Source organism: Nomascus leucogenys, chromosome 12 (assembly GCF_006542625.1).
Source record: "Nomascus leucogenys isolate Asia chromosome 12, Asia_NLE_v1, whole genome shotgun sequence".
Lineage (NCBI taxonomy): Eukaryota > Metazoa > Chordata > Mammalia > Primates > Hylobatidae > Nomascus > Nomascus leucogenys.
Genome location: NC_044392.1, coordinates 88,202,998 through 88,227,198, shown reverse-complemented (window position 1 = coordinate 88,227,198; position 24,201 = coordinate 88,202,998). Strand labels below are relative to the sequence as shown.

Genomic DNA, 24,201 nt, shown 5'->3' with positions numbered 1-24,201 from the left:
GAGAGCCCTTGGCCTTTAAGTAAACATTGGTGAAAGCCTAGCAGAAACCCCCATAGACTAGTCGTGGTGGCCACAGGGAAGGGCTCATCTGCCTCGGGAAATTGCTGGCAAGAGTGGGAAGGACTCTGTATTATGGTTTGAATGCCAGTTTAGCCACAATAGAGTAGAACAGCAGGTAAGTTGCTAATGTCTTTGACTTCAATCACGGGCTTCCACACAGCATCCTTGGACACACCCTGGGCCTGGGGAAATCTCATCACTATGAAGGGAAGGGCCTTGGGTGAGGCCCAGTAGCTCATGTCTGACCCAGCACAGTTCCAGTGGTGACGGCCACAGGGTGCCTGTATCACCACACCCACAGTTCCAGCTGGCCCAGCAAAGAGAGAGAGAGAGAGAGAGAGAGGAGAGACTCCATTTGTTTGGAAGAAATTAAGGGAAAAGAACAAGAATCTCTGCTTGGTAATCCAGAGAATTCTTTCAGATTTTATGTAAGACCACCAAGGCAGTACCTCTACAAAAACCCCAGTGTTATTGGGCTTGGGGCCCAAGTCCCTTCAAACCCTTGGAAAGCCTTCCCAAGAAGGACAGGCACAAACAAGCCCAGACTGTGAAGACTACAACAAATACCTAACTCTTCAATGCCCAAACACCAATGAACATCTACAAGTAACAACACCACCACAAAAACATGATCTCACCAAATGAACTAAATAAGGCACGGGGCCAATTCTTGAGAAACAGAGAAATATGACCTTTCAAACAGAGAATTCAAAATAGCTGTTTTGAGAAAACCCAAAGAAATTCAAGATAACACAAAGAAGGAATTCAGAATGCTGTCAGAAAAATTTAACAAAGAGATAGAAATAATTAAAAAGACTCAAGCAGAAATTCTACAGCTGAAAAATACAACTGATATGCTGAAGAATGTATCAGAGTCCTTTAATAGCAGAATTGATCAAGCAGATGAAAGAATTAGTGAGCCTGAAGACAGGCTATTTGACAAAACACAGTCAGAGAAGACAAAAGAATAAAAAACAATGAAGCATACCTACAAGATGGAAAACAGCCTCAAAAGGGAAAATCTGAGAGTTACTGGCCTTAAAGAGGACGTAGAGAAAGAGATAGGGGCAGAAAGTTTATTGAAGGGGATAATATCAGAGAACTCCCTAAACCTAGAGAAAGATATCACGATTCAAGTACAAGAAGGTTATAGATCACCAAGCAGATTTAACCTAAAAAGACTACCTCAAGGTATTTAATAATCAAACTCTCAAATGTCAAAGATTAAAAAATGATCCTAAAAGCAGTGAAAGAAAAGAAACAAATAACATACCAGGGAGCAGGAATACATCTGGCAGAAGACTTCTCAGTGGAAACCATACAGGCCAGGAGAGAGTGGAATGACATATTTAAAGTGCTGAAGGAAAAAAACTTTTACCCTAGAATGGTATATCCAGCAAAAATAGGCTTTAAGCATGAAGGAGAAACAGACTTTCCTAGACAAACAAAAGCTAACGGATTCCATTAACACCAGACCTGTCCTATAAGAAATGCTAAAGAGAGTAATTCAATCAGAAAAAAAAGAATGTTACTGAGCAAGAAGAAACCATCTGAAGGTACAAAACTCACTGGAAATAGTACATACACAGAAAAACACAGGCTAATATAGCACTGTAATGGTGGTGTGTAAACTTCTCTTGAATTAAATGGAAAGATTAAATGAAAAACCAATCAAAAATAATAACTACAACTTTACAAGACATTGACAGTATAAAAAGACAAAGAAAAACAACAAAAAGTTTAAAATTAGGGAGACAAAGTTAAGGCATAGAGTTTTTATCAGTTTTCTTTTTACATGTTTGTTGGTTTATGCAATCAGTGTTAAGCTGTCATCAGTTTAAAATAATGGGATATAAGATAGTATTTACAAGCCTCATGGTAACCTCAAACCAAAAAAACATACAACAGATACATAAAAAATAAAAAGCAAGAAATCAAAGCATACTACTAGATAAAAATCATCTTCACTAAATGAAAAACTGGAATGGAGGAAAGAAGGAAGAGAAGACCACAAAACAACCAGAAAACAAATAACAAAATGGCAGAAATAAGTCTCTATTTATCAATAATAACACTGAATGTAAATGGACTAACTTCTCCAATCAAAAGACACAGAGTGGCTGAATGAATGAAAAAACAAGTCCCAATGATCTTTGCCTATAAGAAACACACTTCACCTATATACACGTAGACTGAAAATAAAGAGATAAAAAAAGATATTCCATGCCAAAGGAAACCAAAAAAGAGCAAGAATAGCTATACTTATATCAGACAAAACAGATTGCCAAACAAAAACTATAAGATGAGACAAAGGTCATTATATTATAACAAAGGGGTCAATTCAGTGAGAGGATACAATGATTGTAAATATATATGCACTAAAGCACTCAGATAAATAAAGAAAACATTATTGGAGCTAAAGAGAGAGATAGACCCTACTACAATAATTGCCGGAGACTTCAATACCTCCACTTTAAGCAGGACTGGGACTGGTTAGTCAGTGGGTGCAGCCCATAGAGGGCAAGCAGACGCAGGGTGGGGTGTTGCCTCACCCAGGAAGAGCAAAGGGTCAGGGAACTCCCTCCCCTAGCCAAGGGAAGCCATGAGGGACTATGCCTTGTGGGACAGAGCTATCCAGCCAAGATACTATGCTTTTCCCACAGTCTTTGAAACATGCAGACCAGGAGATTCCCTCGGATGCCTACACCACCAAGGCCCTGGGTTTCAAGCACAAAACTGGGTGGCCATTTGGGGAGACAACAAGCTAGCTGCAGGAATTTTTTCATACCCCAGTGGCACCTGGAACGCCAGTGAGACAGAACTGTTCACTCCCCTAGAAAGGAGGCTGAAGCCAGGGAGCCAAGTGGTCTAGTTCAGTGGATTCCACCCCCACAGAGCCCATGAAGCTAAAATCCACTGGCTTGAAATTCTTGCTGCCAGCACAGCAGTCTGATATCGACCTGGGATGCTCGAGCTTGGTGGGGAGAAGGGTGTCCACCATTACTAAGGCTTGAGTAGGTGGTTTTCCCCTCACAGTGTAAACAAAGCCGCCAGGAAGTTCAAACTGGGTGAAAGCTGCTATGGCCAGACTGCCTCTCTAGATTCCTCCTCTCTGGGCAGGGCATCTCTGAAAGAAAGGCAGCAACCCCAGTCAGGGGCTTATAGATAAAACTCCCTGGGTCAGAGCACCTGGGGGAAGGGGTGGCTGTGGTGCAGCTTCAGTAGACTTAAACATTCCTGCCTGCTGGCTCAGAAGAGAGCAACGGATCTCCCAGCACAGCACTCGAGCTCTACTAAGGGACAGACTGCCTCCTCAAGTGGGTCCCTGACCCCCATGCCTCGTGACTGGGAGACACCTCCCAGCAGGGGCCGACAGACACCTCATACAGGAGAGCTCCAGCTGGCATCTAGTGGGTGCCCCTCTGGGACAAAGCTTCCAGAGGAAGGAGCAGGCAGTAATCTTTGCTGTTCTGCAGCCTTCACTGGTGATACCCAGGCAAACAGGGTCTGGAGTGGACCTCCAGCAAACCTGCAGCAGAGGGACCTGACTGTTAGAAGGAAAACTAACAAACAGAAAGAAATAGCATCAAAACCAACTAAAAGGATGTCCACACAAAAACTCCATCTGAAGGTCACCAACATCAAAGACCAAAGGTAGATAAATCCACAAAGATGAGGAAAAACCAGCGCAAAAAGGCAGAAAATTCCAAAAACCAGAACACCTCTTCTTCAAAGGATCACAACTCCTCGCCAGCAAGTGAACAAAACTGGATGGAGAATGAGTTTGACAAATTGACAGAAGTAGGCTTCAGAAGGTGGGTAATAACAAACTCCTCCAAGCTAAAGGAGCATGTTCTAACCTAATGCAAGGAAGCTAAGAACCTTGAAAAAAGGTTAGAGGAATTGCTAACTGGATTAACCAGTTTAGAGAAGAACATAAATGACCTGATAGAGCTGAAAAACACAGCACGAGAACTTGGTGAAGCATACACAGTATCAAGAACCAAACCAACCAAGCAAAAGAGGATATCAGAGATTGAAGATCAGTTTAATGAAATAAAGCGTGAAGATAAGATTAGAGAAAAAAGAATGAAAAGGAATGAACAAAGCCTCCAAGAAACATGCGACTATGTGAAAAGAGCAAACCTACGTTTGATTGGTGTACCTGAAAGTGACAGGGAAGATGCAACCAAGTTGGAAAACACTTTTCAGGACATTATGCAGAACTTCCCCAACCTAGCAAGACAGGCCAACATTCAAATTCAGGAAATACAGAGAACACCACAATGGTACTCCTTGAGAAGAGCAACCCCAAGGCACATAATCGTCAGATTCACCAAGGTTGAAATAAAGGAAAAAATATTAAGGGCAGCCAGAGAGAAAGGTCGGGTTAACCACAAAGGGAAGCCCATCAGACTAACAGCAAATCTCTCTGTGGAAACCCTACAAGACAGAAGAGAGTGGGGGCTAATATTCAACATGCTTAAAGAAAAGAATTTTCAACCCAGAATTTCATATCCAGTCAAACTAAGCTTCATAAATGAAGGATAAATAAAATCCTTTATAGACAAGCAAATAGTGAGAAATTTTGTCACCACCAGGCCTGCCTTACAAGAAGGAAGCACTAAATATGGAAAGGAAAAATCAGTACCAGCCACTGCAAAAACATACCAAATTTTAAAGACCATCAACACCATAAAGAAACTGTATCAATTAATGGGCAAAATAACCAGCTAGCATCATAATGACAGGATCAAATTCACACATAACAATATTAACCTTAAATGTAAATGGGCTAAATGCCCCAATTAAAAGACACGGACTGGCAAATTGGATAAGGAGTCAAGACCCATCGGTGTGCTGTATTTAGGAGACAAATGTCACGTGCAAAGACACACATAGGCTCAAAATAAAGGGATAGAGGAATATTTACCTAGCAAATAGAAATCAAAAAAAGGAAGGGTTGCAATCCTAGTCTCTGATAAAACAGACTTTAAACCAACAAAGATCAAAAAAGACAAAGAAGGGCATTGCATAATGGTAAAGGGATCAATGCAAAAAAAGAGCTAACACTTCTAAATATACATGCACCCAATACAGGAGCACCCGGATTCATAAAGCAAGTTCTTAGAGACCTACAAAGAGACTTAGACTCCCACACAATAATAGTGGGAGACTTTAACACCCCACTGTCAATATTAGACAGATCAACATGACAGAAAATTAATAAGGATATTCAGGACTTGAACTCAGCTCTGGATCAAGCAGACCTAATAGACATCTACAGAACTCTCTACCCCAAATAAACAAAATCTACATTCTTCTCAGCACCACATCACACTTATTCTAAAATTGACCACATAATTGGAAGTAAAACACTCCTCAGCAAATGCAAAAGAACAGAAATCATAACAGTCTCTCAGACCACCGTGAAATCAAATTAAAACTCAGGATTAAGAAACTCACTCAAAACCACACAATTACATGGAAACTGAACAACCTGCTCCTGAACGACTACTGGGTAAATAACACAATTAAGGCAGAAATAAATAAGTTCTTTGAAACCAGTGAGAACAAAGACACCATGTACCAGAATCTCTGGGACACAGCTAAAGCAGTGTTTAGAGGGAAATTTATAGCACTAAATGCTATAGGGAAAGATCTAAAATCAACAACCTAATCTCACAATTAAACGAACTAGAGATGCAAGAGCAAACAAATTCAAAAGCTAGCAGAAGACAAGAAATAACTAAGATCAGAGCAGAACTGAGGGAGATAGAGACATGAAAAACCCTTCAAAAAAATCAATGAATCTAGGAGCTGGTTTTTTAAAAAAGATCAACAAAATAGATAGACCGATAGCCAGACTAATAAAGAAGAAAAGAGAGAAGAACCAAATAGACACAATAAAAAATGATAAAGGGGATATCACCACTGATCCCATGGAAATACAAACTACCATCAGAGAATACTATAAACACCTCTATGGAAGTAAACTAGAAAATCGAGAAGAAATTGATAAATTCCTGGACACATACACCCTCCCAAGACTAAACCAAGAAGCAGTCAAATCCCTGAATAGATCAATAACGAGTTCTGAAATTGAGGCAGTTATTAATAGCCTACCAACTAAAAAAAAGCCCAGGACCAGATGGATTCACAGCTGAACTGTAACAGAGGTACAAAGAGGAGCTGGTACCATTCCTTCTGAAACTATTCCAAACAACAGAAAAAGAGGGACTCCTCCTTAACTCATTTTATGAGGCCAGCATCATCCTGATACCAAAACCCGGCAGAGACACAAGAATAAAAGAAAATTTCAGGCCAATATCCCTGATGAATATGGATGCAAAAATACTCAATAAAATACTTGCAAACCGAATCCAGCAGCACATCAAAAAGCTTATCCACCATGATCAAGTCAGCTTCCTCCCTAGGATGCAAGACTGGTTCAACATACACAAATCAATCAATGTAATCCATCACATAAACAGAACCAATGACAAAAACCACATGATTATCTGAATAGATGCAGAAAAGGCCTTCAATAAAATTCAACAGCCCTTCATGCTAAAAACTCTCAGTAAACTAGATATTTATGGAACGTATCTCAAATTAATAAGAGCTATTTATGACAAACCCACAGCCAATATCATACTGAATGGGTAAAAGCTGGAAGCATTCCCTTTGAAAACCAGCACAAAACAAGGATGCCCTCTCTCACTACTTCTATTCAACACAGTATTAGAAGTTCTGACCAGGGAAATCAGGCAAGAGAAAGAAATAAAGCATAATCAAATAGGAAGAGAGGAAGTTAAATTGCCTCTGCAGATGACATGATTGTATATTTAGAAAACCCCATCATCTCAGCCCCAAATCTCCTTAAGCTGATAAGCAGCTTCAGCAAAGTCTCAGGATACAAAATCAATGTGCAAAAATCCAAACTTTCCTATACACCAATAATAGACAAATAGAGAGCCAAATCATGAGTGAACTCCCATTCACAAATGCTACAAAGAGAATAAAATACATAGGAATACAACTTACAAGGGATGTGAAGGACCTCTTCAAGGAGAACTACAAACCACTGCTCAAGGAAATAAGAGACAACACAAATAAATGGAAAAACATTCCATGCTCATGGATAGGAAGAATCAATATCATGAAAATGGCCATACTGCCCAAAGTAATTTATAGATTCAATGCTATCTCCATCAAGCTATCATTGACTTTCTTCACAGAATTAGAAAAAACTACTTTAAATTTCATATGGAACCAAAAAAGAGCCCTATGGCCTAGACAATCCTAAGCAAAAAGAACAAAGCTGGAGGCATCATGCCACCTGACTTCAAACTATACTACAAGGCTACAGTAACCAAAACAGCATGGTACTGGTACCAAAACAGATATAGATAGATAGATAGATAGATAGATAGATAGATAGATAGATACCAATGGAACACAACAGAGGCCTCAGAAATAACACCATACATCTACAACCAGCTGATCTTTGATAAACCTAACAAAAACAAGAAATGGGGAAATGATTCCCTATTTAATAAATGGTGTTGGGAAAACTGGCTAGCCATATGCAGAAATCTGAAACTAGACCCCTTCCTTACACCTTATACAAAAATTAACTCAAGATGGATTACAGACTTAAATGTTAGACCTAAAACCATAAAAGTCCTAGAAGAAAACCTAGGCAATACCATTCAGGACATGGGCATGGGCAAAGACTTCATGACTAAAACACCAAAAGCAATGCCAACAAAAGCCAAAATTGACAAATAGGATCTAATTAAACTAAAGAGCTCTGCACAGCAAAAGAAACTATCATCAGAGTGAACAGACAATCTACAGGACAGGAGAAAATTTTTGCAATCTATCCATCTGACAAAGGGCTAATATCCAGAATCTACAAGAAACTTAAACAAATTCACAAGAAAAAAAAACAGACAACCCCATCAAAATGTGGGCAAAGGCTATGAACAGAGACTTCTCAAAAGAAGACATTTATGCAGCCAACACACATATGAAAAAAAGCTCATATGGTCATTAGAGAAATGCAAATAAAAACCACAATGAGATACCATCTCATGCCAGTTAGAATGGTGATCATTAAAAAGCCAGGAAATAACAGATGCTGGAGAGGATGTGGAGAAACAGGAAAGCTTTTACACTGTTGGTTGGAGTGTAAATTAGTTCAACCATTGTGAAAGATAGTGTGGCAATTCCTCAAGGATCTAGAACCAGAAATACCATTTGACCCAGCAATCTCATTACTGGGTATATATCCAAAAGATTATGAATCAGTCTACTATAAAGACACATGCACACATATGTTTATTGCAGCACTATTCACAATAGCAAAGACTTGGAACCAACCCAAATGCCCATCAATGATAGAATGGATAAAGAAAATGTGGCACATATACACCATGGAATAGTATGCAGCCATAAAAAAAGATGAGTCCATGTTCTTTGCATGGACATGGATGAAGCTGGAAACCATCATTCTTAGCAAACTAACACAGGAACAGAAAACAAAACACTGCATGTTCTCACTCATAAGTGGGAGCTGAACAATGAGAACACATGGACACAGGGAGGGGAACATCACAAACCAGGGCCTGTGGGGGTTGGGGGGCTAGGGGAGGGCTAGCATTAGGAGAAATACCTAATGCAGATGACAGGTTGATGGGTGCAAACCACTACGGCACGTGTATACCTATGTAACAAACCTGCACATTCTGCACATGTATCCTAGAACTTAAAGTATAATTTTAAAAAAATTTAAAAAAGAAAACTGCAATCTCTGATAAATATTGATACAAAAATCCTCAACAAAATACTCATAAATTGAATTCAACAATACATTAAAAAGACGATTCATTATGACCAACTGGGATTTATCTCAGGGATGCAAGGATGATTCAACACATGCAAATCAATCACTGTGATATATCATATCAACAGAATGAAGGTCAAAAACCGTATTATCATTTCAATTAATGCTGAAAAGGCATTTGATAAAGTTCAACACCCCTTCTTGATAAAAAAAAAATACCCTCAAAAACTGGATATAAAAGGAATATACCTTTTCATAATAAAAGCCATATATGATAGACCCACAGCTAGTATCATTCTGAATGGGGAAATACTGAAAGCTTTTCCTATTAGATCTGGAACACGACAAGGATGCCCACTTTCTCCACTGTTACTCAACATAGTACTGAAAATCTTAACTAGAGCAATCAGACAACAGAAAAAAAATAACCGGCATCCAAATTGGAAAGGAAGAAGCTAAATTATCCTTGTTTGCAGATGACATGAAGTTATAGCTGGTAAAACCTAAAGATTCCACCAAAAAAACAAAACCTATTAGAACTGATAAACAAATTCAGTTAAGTGGTAGTATACAAAATCAACATACAAAAATCAGTAGCATTTCAATATGCCAACAATGAACAACTGGAAAAAGAAATTTAAAAAGCAATCCCATTTACAATAGCCACACATAAAATAAACTAGGAATTAACCAAATAAGTAAAAGATCTCTATAATAAAAACTATAAAACACTGATAAAAGAAATTGAAGAGGACACCAAAAAATGTAAAGATATTCCATGTTCATGAATTGGAAGAATCAGTATTTTTAAGATGTCCATACTGCCCAAAGTAATCTACAGATTCAATACAATCTGTATCAAAATACCAGTAATATTCTCCACAGAAATAGAAAAAAGCAATCCTAAAATTTATGTGGAACCACAAAAGACCCAGAATAGCCAAAGCTATCCTGAGCAAAGAGAACAAAACTGGATGAATCACATTACCTGATTTCAAATTATACTGCAGAGCTACAGTAACCAAAACAGCATGGTACCAACATAAAAACAGACACACAGACAAAAGTAACAGAATAGAGAACCCAGAAATAAATCCACACACCTACAGTGAACTCATTTTCGACAAAGTTGCCAAGAACAGACATTGAGGAAAAGATACTCTTCAATAAATGATGCTGGGGAAACTGGATATCCATATGTAGAATAATGAAACTTGATCCCTATCTCTTGCCTTGTACAAAAATCAATTCAAAATAGATTAAAGACTTAAATCTAAAACCTCAAACTATGAAACTACTACAAGAAAATATTGGGGAACCTCTCCAGGACATTGGTCTGGGCAAAGATTTCTTCAGTAATACCCCACAAGCACAGCCAGCCAAACCAAAAATGAACAAATGGGATTGCAGCAAGTTAAAAAGTTTCTACACAGCAAAGGAAACAATCAACAAAGTGAAGAAACAACCCAGAAAATAGAAGAAAATATTTGCAAACTACCTATCTCATGAGAGACAAATAACTAGAATATACAAAGTGCTCAAACAACTCTACAGGAAAAAAAATCAAGTAATCCAATTAAAAATGGGCAAAAGATTTGAACAGATATTTTTCAAAATGAGACAAGGAAATGGTAAACAGGCATATAAAAAAGTGCTCAACATTATTGATCATCAAAGAAATGCAAATCCAAACTACAATCTTACCCCAGTTAAGATGGCTTATATCCAAAAGAATGCTGGCGAGGATGTGGAAAAAGGAGAACCCTCATACACTATTCATGGGAAGGTAAATTAGTACAACCATTATGGAAAACAGTTTGGAGGTTCCTCAAAAAAGTAAAAATAAAACTATCACTGGATTTAGCAATCCCACTACTGGGTATACATCCAGAAGAAAAGAAATCAGTTTATCGAAGAGATATCTGCACTCCCATGTTTGTTGCAGCACTGTTCACAATAGCCAAGATTTGGAAGTGTCCTAAGTGTCCATCAGCAGATGAATGGATAAAAAAATGTGGTACATATACACAATGGAGTACTATTCAGCCATACAAAAAAGAATGAGATTCTGTCATTTGCAACAGCATGGATGGAACTGGAGGCCATTAGGTTAAGTGAAATAAGCCAGGCACAGAAAGACAAACATCACATGTTCTCACTTATCTGTGGGATCTAAATATCACAAAATTGAATTCACGGAGACAGGCAACGGAAGGATGGTTATTTGAGGCTGGGAGGGGAATAGGAGATCAGGCAGAGGTAGGGAAGGGAGCATAGTTAATGAGTACAAAAGAATAGTTACAAAGAATGAATAAGACCTAGTATTTGTTAGCACAACAGGGAAACTATAGTAAATAATAATTTAACTGTACAATTTAAAATAAATAAAGAGTATCATTGGATTGTTTGTAACACACAGGATAAATGTTTGCGAGGATGGATATCCAATTTTCCATGATGTGATTATTATGCATTGCAGCCTGTACCAAAATACGTCATGCACCCCATGAATATATACACTTACTATGTACCTACAAAATTAAATAATGAATAAATAAATTGCCTCAGCAAGAATTCCAATAATAAATGAAACTTATAATCTAATTTTATATAGACTTCAATTTTAATAAATATGTTAACAAAAATTTGAGCCCTAAAAATATGTTATCAATAGGTGACCACATAGGACAAATAAAAAGACACAATTGAATCAAAATCAGAAATATTAGTGGTTACAAAAGAAATCAGTTTCAAACTACTCCTGGTAATTAAGATTTGAATATATAAATAAAATGTTTAATCATAAGGAAAACAGTAGTATCATTTATTACATTTTATTACAAAGCAATCTTAATAACCAATGGGAAAATTTACAATTGTTCCATGACCTTTAAATATTTTTGTTAAAATGTTAAAAACTCTCTTACTGTTGGTTATAGTTGCACGGGGAAATAAAAAAATTATACTAGTATTAATTTAGCAAAGTAAAATTGAAAACATTAGAAATTAAGGCATCATTTACTTGAAAAAAATTATCAAAATTAGTTTGAAAGTGTTTGCCTTCTTGTTGTTGTCTAAATTATCATACTAAGCAAGCATATTTCCTATGCCTTGGCAAACTGTCATACTCGCTTCTAAGTATGGATCAATTCCCAACATTTTATCCTTTGCACTTTCAATGTCATGAAATATTTCCAAGAGTTCTTCTAATGTGAATTTTTTTTTAAAGTGTCACTTCCTCTGGACCATCCTTGTCTATTCATCACAACTACTTTATTCATTTATGACTAAAAGTTCACCTGCAATAAATTTCCCTGGCTGCATATGTAGAATCTTATTTGTCAGCAGTGTCTCATGTCCAGTATTTCTTTTAAAATTCCTATGTTATCACTACTCCTTTATTTGCTGTTATTTCATCTTTGTTAGCTAATACTTCTTTTGATTATTCATCTGTGTAAAATATCACATGGATTTACCACTGCAAAACAAGGAAGCAACACAACTTTACTGTCTGTACATGATTGAGGAATCACCAACAGACTGAATGAAATGACTTGTTTGGTAATTGGTCATGATGCACTCCATTACTTATGTAGTGGTTTGTGGACTAAAGGGCCAGTAGCAAAGTCTGTACTTTATGTAGTTAATCATACTTAATATACTGTGGCAAATGAAATATGAATTGTGTTGTTTGGGAACTGATGCTATGTAATTAACTTGTGGTAACCAAAATATATGTATATTGGAACCACACAAAGTAAGGACTGCCTGAATATTTATATAACATTGAGAATTATTCTCAATGCCCTTATGTTATTAACTTTATATATCAATGGTTTGCTCCTTTTAACAGTTTCCTCTTCCCCCATTAAATGGGAAGAACTTATATTCATGGAGATAAAGACTTTTCCAACTTATGAGAAACTATTCCACATAGCACAAGGCAGCTTCTGTATAATCACCCCCACTCTCTATCATAAGCCTCCTTTCACAAACTTTTAGGTTTCAGAAAGGTAGAAGCATATCTCTCTCGAACTCACAAAAATGCTAAAGAAATTCTGGAGACTAGCAATCAGGCAGGAGAAGGCAATAAAGGGTATTCAATTAGGAAAAGAGGAAGTCAAATTGTCCCTGTTTGCAGATGACATGATTGTATATCTAGAAAACCCCATCGTCTCAGCCCAAAATCTCCTTAAGCTGATTAGCAACTTCAGCAAAGTCTCAGGATACAAAATCAATGTACAAAAATCACAAGCATTCTTGTACACCAATCACAGACAAACAGAGAGCCAAATCATGAGTGAACTCCCATTCACAATTGCTTCAAAGAGAATAAAATACCTAGGAATCCAACTTACAAGGGATGTGAAGGACCTCTTCAAGGAGAACTACAAACCACTGCTCAATGAAATAAAAGAGGATACAAACAAATGGAAGAACATTCCATGCTCATGGATAGGAAGAATCAATATTGTGAAAATGGCCATACTGCCCAAGGTAATTTATAGATTCAATGCCATCTCATCAAGCTACCAATGACTTTCTTCAGAGAATTGGAAAAAACTACTTTAACGTTCATATGGAACCAAAAAAGAGCCCGCATTGCCAAGTCAATCCTAAGCCAAAAGAACAAAGCTGGAGGCATCATGCTACCTGACTTTAAACTATACTACAAGGCTACAGTAACCAAAACAGCACGGTACTGGTACCACAACAGAGACATAGATCAATGGAACAGAACAGAGCCCTCAGAAATGATGCCGCATATCTACAACTATCTGATCTTTGACAAACCTGACAAAAACAAGAAATGGGGAAAGGATTCCCTATTTAATAAATGGTGCTGGGAAAACTGGCTAGCCATATGTAGAAAGCTGAAACTGGATCCCTTCCTTACACCTTACACAAAGATTAATTCAAGATGGATTAAAGACTTACATGTTAGACCTAAAACCATTAAAATCCTACAAGAAAACCTAGGTAATACCATTCAGGACATAGGCGTGGACAAGGACTTCATGTCTAAAACACCAAAAGCAATGGCAACAAAAGCCAAAATTGACAAATGGGATCTAATTAAACTAAAGAGCTTCTGCACAGCAAAAGAAACTACCATCAGAGTCAAAAGGCAACCTACAGAATGGGAGAAAATTTTTGCAAGCTACTCATCTGACAAAGGGCTAATATCCAGAATCTACAATGAACTCAAACAAATTTACAAGAAAAAAACAAACAACCCCATCAAAAAGAGGGCAAAGGACATGAACAGACACTTCTCAAAAGAAGACATTTATGCAGCCAAAAAAACACATGAAGAATGCCAATGAAATGCTCATCATCACTGGCCATCAGAGAAATGCAAATCAAAACCACGGTGAGATACCATCTCACACCAGTTAGAATGGCCATCATTAAAAAATCAGGGAACAACAGGTGCTGGAGAGGATGTGGAGAAATAGGAACACTTTTACACTGTTGGTGGGACTGTAAACTAGTTCAACCATTGTGGAAGTCAGTGTGGCGATTCCTCAGGGATCTCGAACTAGAAATACCATTTGACCCAGCCATCCCATTACTGGGTATATACCCAAAGGACTATAAATCATGCTGCTATAAAGACACATGCACACGTATGTTTATTGCGGCACTATTCACAATAGCAAAGACTTGGAACCAACCCAAATATCCAACAACGATAGACTGGATTAAGAAAATGTGGCACATATACACCATGGAATACTGTGCAGCCATAAAAAATGATGAGTTCCTGTCCTTTGTAGGGACATGGATGAAACTGGAAAACATCATTCTCAGTAAACTATCGCAAGGAAAAAAACCAAACACCACATGTTCTCACTCACAGGCGGGAATTGAACAATGAGAACTCATGGACGCAGGAAGGGGAACATCACACTCCGGGGACTGTTGCGGGTTGGGGGGAAGGGGGAGGGACAGCATTAGGAGATATACCTAATGCTAAATGACGAGTTAATGGGTGCAGTAAAACAACATGGCACATGGATACATATGTAACAAACCTGCACATTGTGCACATGTACCCTAAACCTAAAGTATAATAATAAAAAATAAATAAATTTTAAAAAAAAAGAAATTCTGGAGACTAAAGGATTTGCCTCTGGCACTCCCCTTCTTACAATCCTGTAGTACCTCTCTACTACATAATAATGTACTCTACATGCTTCAACATGGCCTATAAATCCCTTTATAATTTAGTCCTTCAATACTCCTCAAGCTTTATCTCTTGACACCTCCTCCCTCACACTTCATGATTCATGAACAAAGAAGTGCTTCCTACCTTTCAGCCTTTGCTTATGCATTATCTATGTGTAGATAGCATACTTGTCCACTAGGTGCAGTATCATTAGGATAACTTCTGCTCATCCTCAAGAATCATCTTAGACGTCACCTCTTTCCGATTTCTCTATCCATCCACCCCTCACCTCCAGGAATTTTACATGAATCTCCACTATGTACTATAATAATCCTTTCATATCTTCATAATCACACTTGCCATAGCATAATTTATTTATGTAATATATAAATATAATAATTTGTATATATTTATATAAATATATAAATATATGATAACATATTTATATACAAATATACTGTAATAATTTATATATTTACATAATATAAAAATATAATTTACATATTTATATAATATATAATAATTAATTTATTATAATACTTTAATGATTTACTTTTGTATAGGTTACCTATCCCTTGCCTGAAATGCTTGGGACCAGAGTGTTTTGGATTTTGAAATTTTTCAGATTTTGGAACATTTGCATTATACTACTTGAGCCTCCCAAATCTGAAAATCTGAAATCTTAAATGTTCCCAATGAGCCTTTCCTTTGAGCATCATGCAGACACTCAAAATAATTCAGATTTTGGAGCACTTCGGATTTCAAATTTTTAGATTTAGGATGCTCAGTCTGAAACTGTTTTCTTTTAAAGACAGTAAGCCGGCTGGGCACGGTGGCTCATGCCTGTAATCCCAGTACTTTGGGAGGCCGAGGTGGACGAATCACGAGGTCAGGAGATCGAGACCATCCTGGCTAACACAGTGAAACCCCGTCTCCATTAAACATACAAAAAAATTAGCCACGGCTAGTGGCGGGCGCCTGTAGTCCCAGCTACTCAGGAGGCTGAGGCAGGAGAATGGCGTGAACTCGGGAGGCGGAGCTTGCAGTGAGCCGAGATCACAGCACTGCACTCCAGCCTGGGTGACACAGCGAGACTCCGTCTCAAAAAAAAAAAAAAAAAAAAAAAAAAGCTACTTGAAGGCAGAAACTATATATATCATATATAGTTGATATACATATCAACTCTATATCATATAAATAATATCATTTACATAATAGTGGTTTGCTGAACAAATTTCAGGACAAAAAGGTGTGACTAAAACAACTGCAGAATTTTAGGGTTAGTTACAGAATTTATCTGAGGAAGAAAACTGCTCTTTCGTTTGAGGCAACTTTCCTGGATCTTTTGCCTCTGTCTAGTCTCGGGAAGCTGAGGCAAAGGTGGACTAACCATCGCGCATAATCACGTAAAAGGCAACATCACTGAGTGATGAGTAACAGGTTAACTAGTTCTACTTAGCTAACCTAAAATAAAATGATGGGTGGTTGGAGCCAGAGGATCAGTGAAAATAAGACAGCAGAGAGGAAGTGGTGCTTTGAGAAGCAAGCAAGGTGAAGGAGCACAGTCAACTGAATTTAAGAGCAGCGTTATCATTCATTCACTCATAATATGTGCTTGTTACGTGCCAGACACTGAACTGCAATACCACAGTGAATGAAATGTAGTCCTTACATTACACTTAAGCAACTTATACCATATTTCCTAAATCCACATATTTTCCCTTAGCCACTGTTACTGCATTGTTGTCTAAAAGCCAACATTAAATTTTCTTTCTCTGCAATGTAATATCCTTATTCTACAAATTAGGTAATTACAACTCTCTAGTAAAGTTTGTCAAATATTACAGGACTCATGTCAGCAATGCCTTGAGGAATACAACAAAGGCCTCATGGTTTGACCAAAATAACCAGAGAAAACTACGGCAAAATTGAGAAATAGTGATAAAATAGGATGGTATAGTTATTAAAAAAAGAATCCCTAAGCAAGAACTCAGAACAAGATGAAAATCAACAATCAAAATAATGTAAGCACTTTTTGGGGTAAGATCATAAAATTCCTAACGTTCTAAGAATGGAGATTTTAATGATTTTTTTAAAAACATTAAATAAAAGAATAATCCCAGATAGCTGGAGAACTTTGGGAGACTTAAATTATAGGATGAATACAACACAAACCTCTCTATTCTGCCCACCTTCTCACTTAGAACATACTTCCCTCAGGCATACAACAGATTCGTGCCAATGTTAGTCCCAAATTTCTCACAATATTGACTTGCTAATCTCTTTTAAGTAGTACTTGGCTTTTTCTTTGGTGCCATCGATCCCTAGTACCTCTCAACTAGCTCTCATATAGAAAAACAGTATGATAGATGAATTCTTGAAATGCTAAATCACAGATAACAGCTTATTCTGAGGACACAGAAATATTTTAAAAGACTTCCGGAAACTGAAATACTTTTAGCCAAATGAACTTGTCATGAATGTTAGAATTTCAATCATATGAGCAAGACTGAGGGAAATATGTTTGGACACAGGGAAGTTTTCAAAGTCCGCAAAACTACGCCACTTTGGCAACCACTGGCTTGCCTGTTGGGGAGTTCAGCACTGAGATACCTTGTTCTCAGCTTCCCCTACCATTAGTGGGAATGGCAGATTGCAGAGATGGTAACAGTGGTGGCAGCACAACCCCCAAGCAGCAGCATTTGTATTAGACTCAGTACCACACTTGAATTGGGAAGCAACTCAAAGTAAAACACAGCTCTGCAGATTTTTATAGGAATAATAAGCCAGTGAGAGATGATCTATAGAGCTGGCTATAGAACAGTAGAATTCTCCATTATCTTTCTTCAGGCACTGATCTTTATGCCAACTCTGATTTTTTTGTCATTATGTTTATCTATATTCAGTATTAATATAGCTCCTTAGTACTATCCTTGCTTTAAAAAGTTTATGAAGAGCTGCATACTTTTGGGGTGACTAAGTCACAGTGCATTCCACTTGATGCTTTTGGTTCTTTATTCCTGTCCAACTTTATACAGATATTTACTATGTACCTCCTATGCAATGAAAAAATTCTTTTAAAAAATAATTGAACAAATTCTCTCAAAATAAAATAAAAATTCACACTGATTAATAATTATCACTAAACTGAGAGGATTTTTCAATATTCAGAAAAATACTGTTTATAAAAATATATTATTTATAAAAATCTGTTTTAAAATGTGTGCACCGTATTTCACAACTGCTCTGAGTTGTGGTAAGAGGTACTTAACTACTTGAATATGGCTTATCTTCTTGAACTTAGAAAAACTGTTTCAATTGATTGGATTGCTAATGTTCTTATAATTATAAATAAAAGGCTTCACATTCTAATATAGCAACTGATTGGCTATATTAAAAAACTTCAAAATCTATCTTGATTCCAAACGCAGAATTAGGACTCTTGTCTTCCATCCAACCAAGCATGCACTCTGGATCAAACTTACCTGTTTTTTGGCAAAAATTCAGACACTCAGTAAGAAGTAAAAATATACTTCAGTTCCTAGTAAAATAAGAGTTACATGAAGGTGGCTTAGTTAAGGCAATATAACCAGTCAATCTAGGGAAAACATACTGCTTGTTAAAAATGTTAATACTGGTTTCAAAAAATGGGAATGGATGGATAAAAGGGGAAAAAGAAAGAAGCAAACCAAAAAATCTATTAAAGACTGAAGAGAATACTGCTGCTAATTTGCTTGCCTTCTCTATCTCAATTTCACTTTCAGTTTTCAAGACTTTTTTACATTAATCTTCTATTTATTTACCTCAACAGTTTTTATGAGTTGTTAGTGTATTTCACATAACTTTCTTGCAGACATTTTAGCTTTAAGGATTACTTGAGTTTGCTTTATATTAGAAAAATTTTAATATTTACCAGGTATTTTCCAGAGAAAAAGAAAAATGAAGTCATTGTTATCTGTCATCCAAAACTATATTTGTTCCCTTGGCTTTCATGAAAACCAGTATTCTACTTCCTCTTGCAACATGCTAGAGGTAGACAGATGTACTTAAATACCACTGTCTAACAAATATTGAATTAACATGCTTCCGGCCAGAGTAATAGACCCATTGCCCCAAACCCAGCTCCAAGTTGGCTGACCTACCATGTGCATGCACATGCCCCTGACCTCAGAAACAGCGTGGCAAGCCCACCCCTGACAAAGCCTCACCACCACCACCAGAAACTCTCTCAGCCTAGGCTACTGAGACAATCATAAATGTCACCAGCATGGATTACAACTGAAGAAACTACATGGAGACTACATTACTGTGTTCACCTAGAACCAAAGCCAATATATCCCACCAAAACAACGCCCCAAGACTCATTCATATGAATAAGTCTTTCCCTAGGAAACCTACTCCATAAAATTAGAAAAGGTAATTTTTCCACCAGATGTGTAGAAATCATTGTAGGAACACATCAAACATGAAAAAGCAATGAAACATCAAACCTCCAAAGGAACAGAATAATTCTCCAGTAACAGGCATCAATCATAAGGAAATATTGTATATTCATATTAAAGTAAAACATACCATAAGGAGTATGATACAAACTTGTCCCAAGCCTGCAAGGTGGAGAATTAGTTTAGGCTTAAATTGAGCCATTATATCCTTTTCCTAGTTATACCTGTTTTTCAAAAATCTGTATATAGTTTCCATTAATAGAGACACTCTGAAACAGGGGAAAATATTCCAAGAAATATTACAAAATAATCTCAAATATTTCAACGCTATTCTGAACTACTGTCAAATCACAGTGAACCAGGGATTCTTCCTTTATCAGAAAGTAAGTCACTTTCTAAATACTTTCAATTAAACCTTATCTCAATAAGATCCTGCAATAGCTCTTAATTGATAATACACCAAGATCCCTGACTTCTATCAGGTCTATTTCTATCAGCTAATACTAAAAGCCAGATTGAAAGGTTTTTAAAAAATCATATAACAGAAACAAGAAATCTGTGAAAGATATTCAATTCATGGCCTAATATGTTTAAAATAATGCTGTTATATGACTTTACTAGAAAAAAAGAATTCAAAATAATGTTACATAGACCAAAAAGAATATATTCTTACTATTTTAAAATACTGATGGGCCATATAACATGTACACAGGTCTCTGAAAGTTAGTAATTCTGCTTTAAACAAGCACAACTTCAAAGTTAAAATGATAATCTGCTCTAATGGTTAAAATCAAAGTATTTTTTGTCTATGAATAATATTTACTCCCAGAGACTGCATGTTACATACTCTTCTATACAAAAACTACTCAACATTTACTTAGTGTGTCCCTTTCTGGAGTGCTAATTTCATGAACCACAGATATCATTTAACTACAGAAAGTAATGAGTAGTTTATTCTTCTGTCATATACAGTTTCACTGCGTAGGATGCAATAACTGTATATTTAATATCAACTAAAGTAATTGAGATCATATCCACATTACGAGGTCTTCTTTGTTTGATGATATATGTCAGTAGAATCTCCTAAGAGATATGAGTAGTCAGATGTATACTAAGTAGCATTAAATAAACAGGTTCATGACTGTATATCAAGATCAATTCTGTCAGAAATGATCACTCTGCAGTTTCATGTCTCCTTGGGGGGCAACCAACAATCCTTGGGGGGCAACCAACAATCTCAAGGGAATTACCAGATTGTAACTAAGGTCTAGGATGAAGAGTAGTCTGAAGGACATTAAAATAATGGTGTGGTCATTCAAGATAAAATACTCTTATGAGTACTTTTTCATTATTTTACAATTTAGCCCTATAGCAGGGGTTATGAAGGAAAGCAAAAGAGGCCAGGATTATTTCCAAAACCAGATAAATAGCTGATGGTTTACATTTATTAAGGGCTGACAATTTATGTGACACGGTGTTGCAAGGATTATCTCATTCTATCTTCCCCCAAATTCCCTATGAAGTGGATAGTATTATCTTCACAATTTACAAATGAGGTAACTGAAGCTTAGAAGTTAAGCAACCTGCCCAAAATTGATGGAACCTACAAAATGGCAGTTGGGGCTTGAACGAAGCAACCAGGGCCTGAATACCACTTGCAACCTAAGTCTCCCAATAGGAATGGAATATGGAACACTAAGACAACAACACAGCTCATTATTGTATGTATTTAGATATCCATATCAAGTCAAATACTACCCTACAATATTTTGGTGCTCTTAACACCTTAAGAAGAAATTTTTTGTTTTCCTCATTCCCTGCAGAAAATCAATAACTTAGTGTTTGGGAAAAAACAAGCTGACCAGATAGTATAACTTCTTCTGTTAATCCAGGAAACTACAAGATATATTTTATAAAATAATTATTGCAACTGTGTCAGTACTCCTTTCTACCTCACAAAAAGCTTAGTCATATGAACACAACTACTGTTTTTCACTAGCTATCCCCAATCCTCACTTCACTTCCATCCTACCCTTCAAGCCTCACATCTGTATATACCTCAAGACAGAGATTATTATTTCCCAGTAAAATGAAAACCCCTTAACAAATCCATATGTATTACCTATAAGCAAGTAAACCTCAATTTGGGCATACAAAAGTCATAAAGTGACTTCAAGGTCTCAGAAGTAGGTCATTTCTCTAATATAGTTTTCAAAAGGAAAGCTTCAATATTCTATCACTGACTGACTTTCTCTTGCATGTGAATTCTGTGCCCATTATTAATTGAAGGGTCTTCTTTTATTTTTCATAAGATTCTGCCTTTTGTGGGCACCACTTTCCGGGATGATGATGGCATCCTTATTTTCTTTTGCTGAGAAAAGGAATTTTAAAATATTAGTTTTAGGGTCAACTTCAAAATGAGATCATAGTCACTGAAGACCTCCAAGATCCATATATCATCCAATTATGTTTCAGAACAAGGATCCCTGAAGAAAAAGACAAAAAAAAAAAAAGAAAGAAAGAAAAAGAAAGAAAGAAAGAAAGAAAGAAAGAAAGAAAGAAAGAAAGAAAGAAAGAAAGTAAAATTCCATCTTACCTTATCACCTTGCATACCAGGGGGGCCCATTAATCCAGAAAGGCCTTGATCACCCTATAAACAAAATACAGAATTTAATGTCATGAAAGAGAATTGAAAATTAGAATTCTCTTGAAAATTAAAGCTCCTTTTAATTTTGGACATCAGCTCTTACTACAATCATTTCCAGTCTTCACAATCTTTGAGCCCGTTTCTGAGGCTTCCTGCCCTTCCTTATATCTTCCAGGGCTTAATAACTGGACTATATTTTCCCACCTCCATATCCTTGCTCCATTTTCTCTGATGTTCTTTTCTGTAATATTGCCCTTGCTGTCAAACTTCGCCTCAGTCCAAGGTCTACTATGTTTTAAAAATTGAAAGTAGGGCTGGGCGCGGCGGCCCACGCCTGTAATCCTAGCACTTTGGAAGGCCGAGACAGGTGGATTGCTTGAGGCCAGGAGTTCAAAACCAGCCTGGCCAACATGGTGAAACCTGTCTCTACCAAAAATACAAAAAACTAGCCGGGCATGGTGGCGGGCACCTGTAATCCCAGCTACTCAGGAGGCTGAGGCAGGAGAATCACTTGAACCTGGGAGGCGGAGGTTGCAGTGAGCCAAGATCTCGCCACTGCACTCCAGCCTGGGCAAGAGTGAAACTCTGTCTCTGTCTCAGACAAAAAAAACAAAACAAAATTGAAAGCAGTTTCCTTAAAAAATCTACAAGTGCATTGTGAAACAGCTGTTGAGGTGTCACCCCTACTCTGTTTCTGTGAGGACCTGCAGCCTGGTAGGTCTCCCAGAGAGAATCTCACGGGCTGTGGTGGGACCAGCTAGGTTCACGTGACGCACAGGAGGCACTTCCGCTTCCGGAGCTGAGCTGGTGCCTTGCATCCTGCGTGCCAGCTCCACAGAACGTCCCTTATCCCGGAGTAACGAGCGAAAATAGATTGGGAAGTCCATCACGTGCTTGGCTTGAACAGACTAGGCGTTACTGATTAGCGCTACCTTTTTTACATTTATTACTCTGATGGAAGATAAAACTGCACGAGGAAAGAGGAGACCAGAGGCTGGTCCTCTTCCACTAGCTTTAGACATGAAGGAATCATTTAATTTCTCCTCAGATTCCTCCTCTGGAAAATGAGGTTGATAATGATGATGGTGATGATGATGATGTCAATGTCATCTCACCTGTCTTATGGGAAAGGAAAAACTTACACCATTTAAAAATGATCTATGCATGCTCTTTTTAAGCCCCCAAAGGGCTTAAAACCTTGTGTATGATCTATTACAGATGTTACTTAGTGGGTGTTACATGGTGAAGTACTTTATTTTTCTCTTTCACCATTGACCATATATTTATTGTTAAAAATGGCTAAATGGGCCGGGCGCGGTGGCTCACGCTTGTAATCCCAGCACTTTGGGAGGCCGAAGCAGGCGGATCACGAGGTCAGGAGATCGAGACCACGGTGAAACCCCGTCTCTACTAAAAATACAAAAAATTAGCCGGGCGTGGTGGCGGGCGCCTGTAGTCCCAGCTACTCGGAGAGGCTGAGGCAGGAGAATGGCGTGAACCCGGGAGGCGGAGCTTGTAGTGAGCCGAGATTGCGCCACTGCACTCCAGCCTGGGCGACAGAGCAAGACTCCGTCTCAAAAAAAAAAAAAAAAAAAAAAAATGGCTAAATGGTTAAAATAAAATTGTTTGCCAATCCCCGTCTACTTCCACGAAGTTAATGTTTGTATTTTATTTGTGTTCAGATTTATGTGTATAACCAGTTTCCTTTTTCCTCAGTATATTTGAATCCAATTTAATGTAAGTACAATTTCTAAGAGATCATTTTTAAATTTTACCATTTTAGGAATACCCCTATTAATTTTAAAAGTTGGATTTTACTAAAGCTCTATGGCAATATACTATTAAATTTTATATCTTACTATGTTTCTGTTACAGTGTTAACCACAGTTAGTATATAAGTAACTCAAAAAGTAAAAAAAGACTAACATGCTTCCAAGTCTGAACTCCCATATTGAATCACCCTATATTTTGCTCAGAGAAGCCACAGGGAAAGATAAAACCAAGCATTTGATATAAATATGAATGTTTA

The 24,201-nt window shown here is 37.3% G+C and overlaps 1 protein-coding gene across 1 annotated transcript in view; it reads right to left on the bottom strand.

The window, feature by feature from the left end:
* The window catches only part of COL24A1 (collagen type XXIV alpha 1 chain), a 400,658-nt gene that overhangs the window by 316,111 nt on the left and 60,346 nt on the right, over nucleotides 1-24,201 (bottom strand). The window contains exon 8 of the mRNA XM_030823656.1: nucleotides 22,122-22,175. Within this exon, the coding sequence (XP_030679516.1) occupies nucleotides 22,122-22,175 (54 nt within the window). The remainder of the gene's footprint in view (nucleotides 1-22,121; nucleotides 22,176-24,201) is intronic.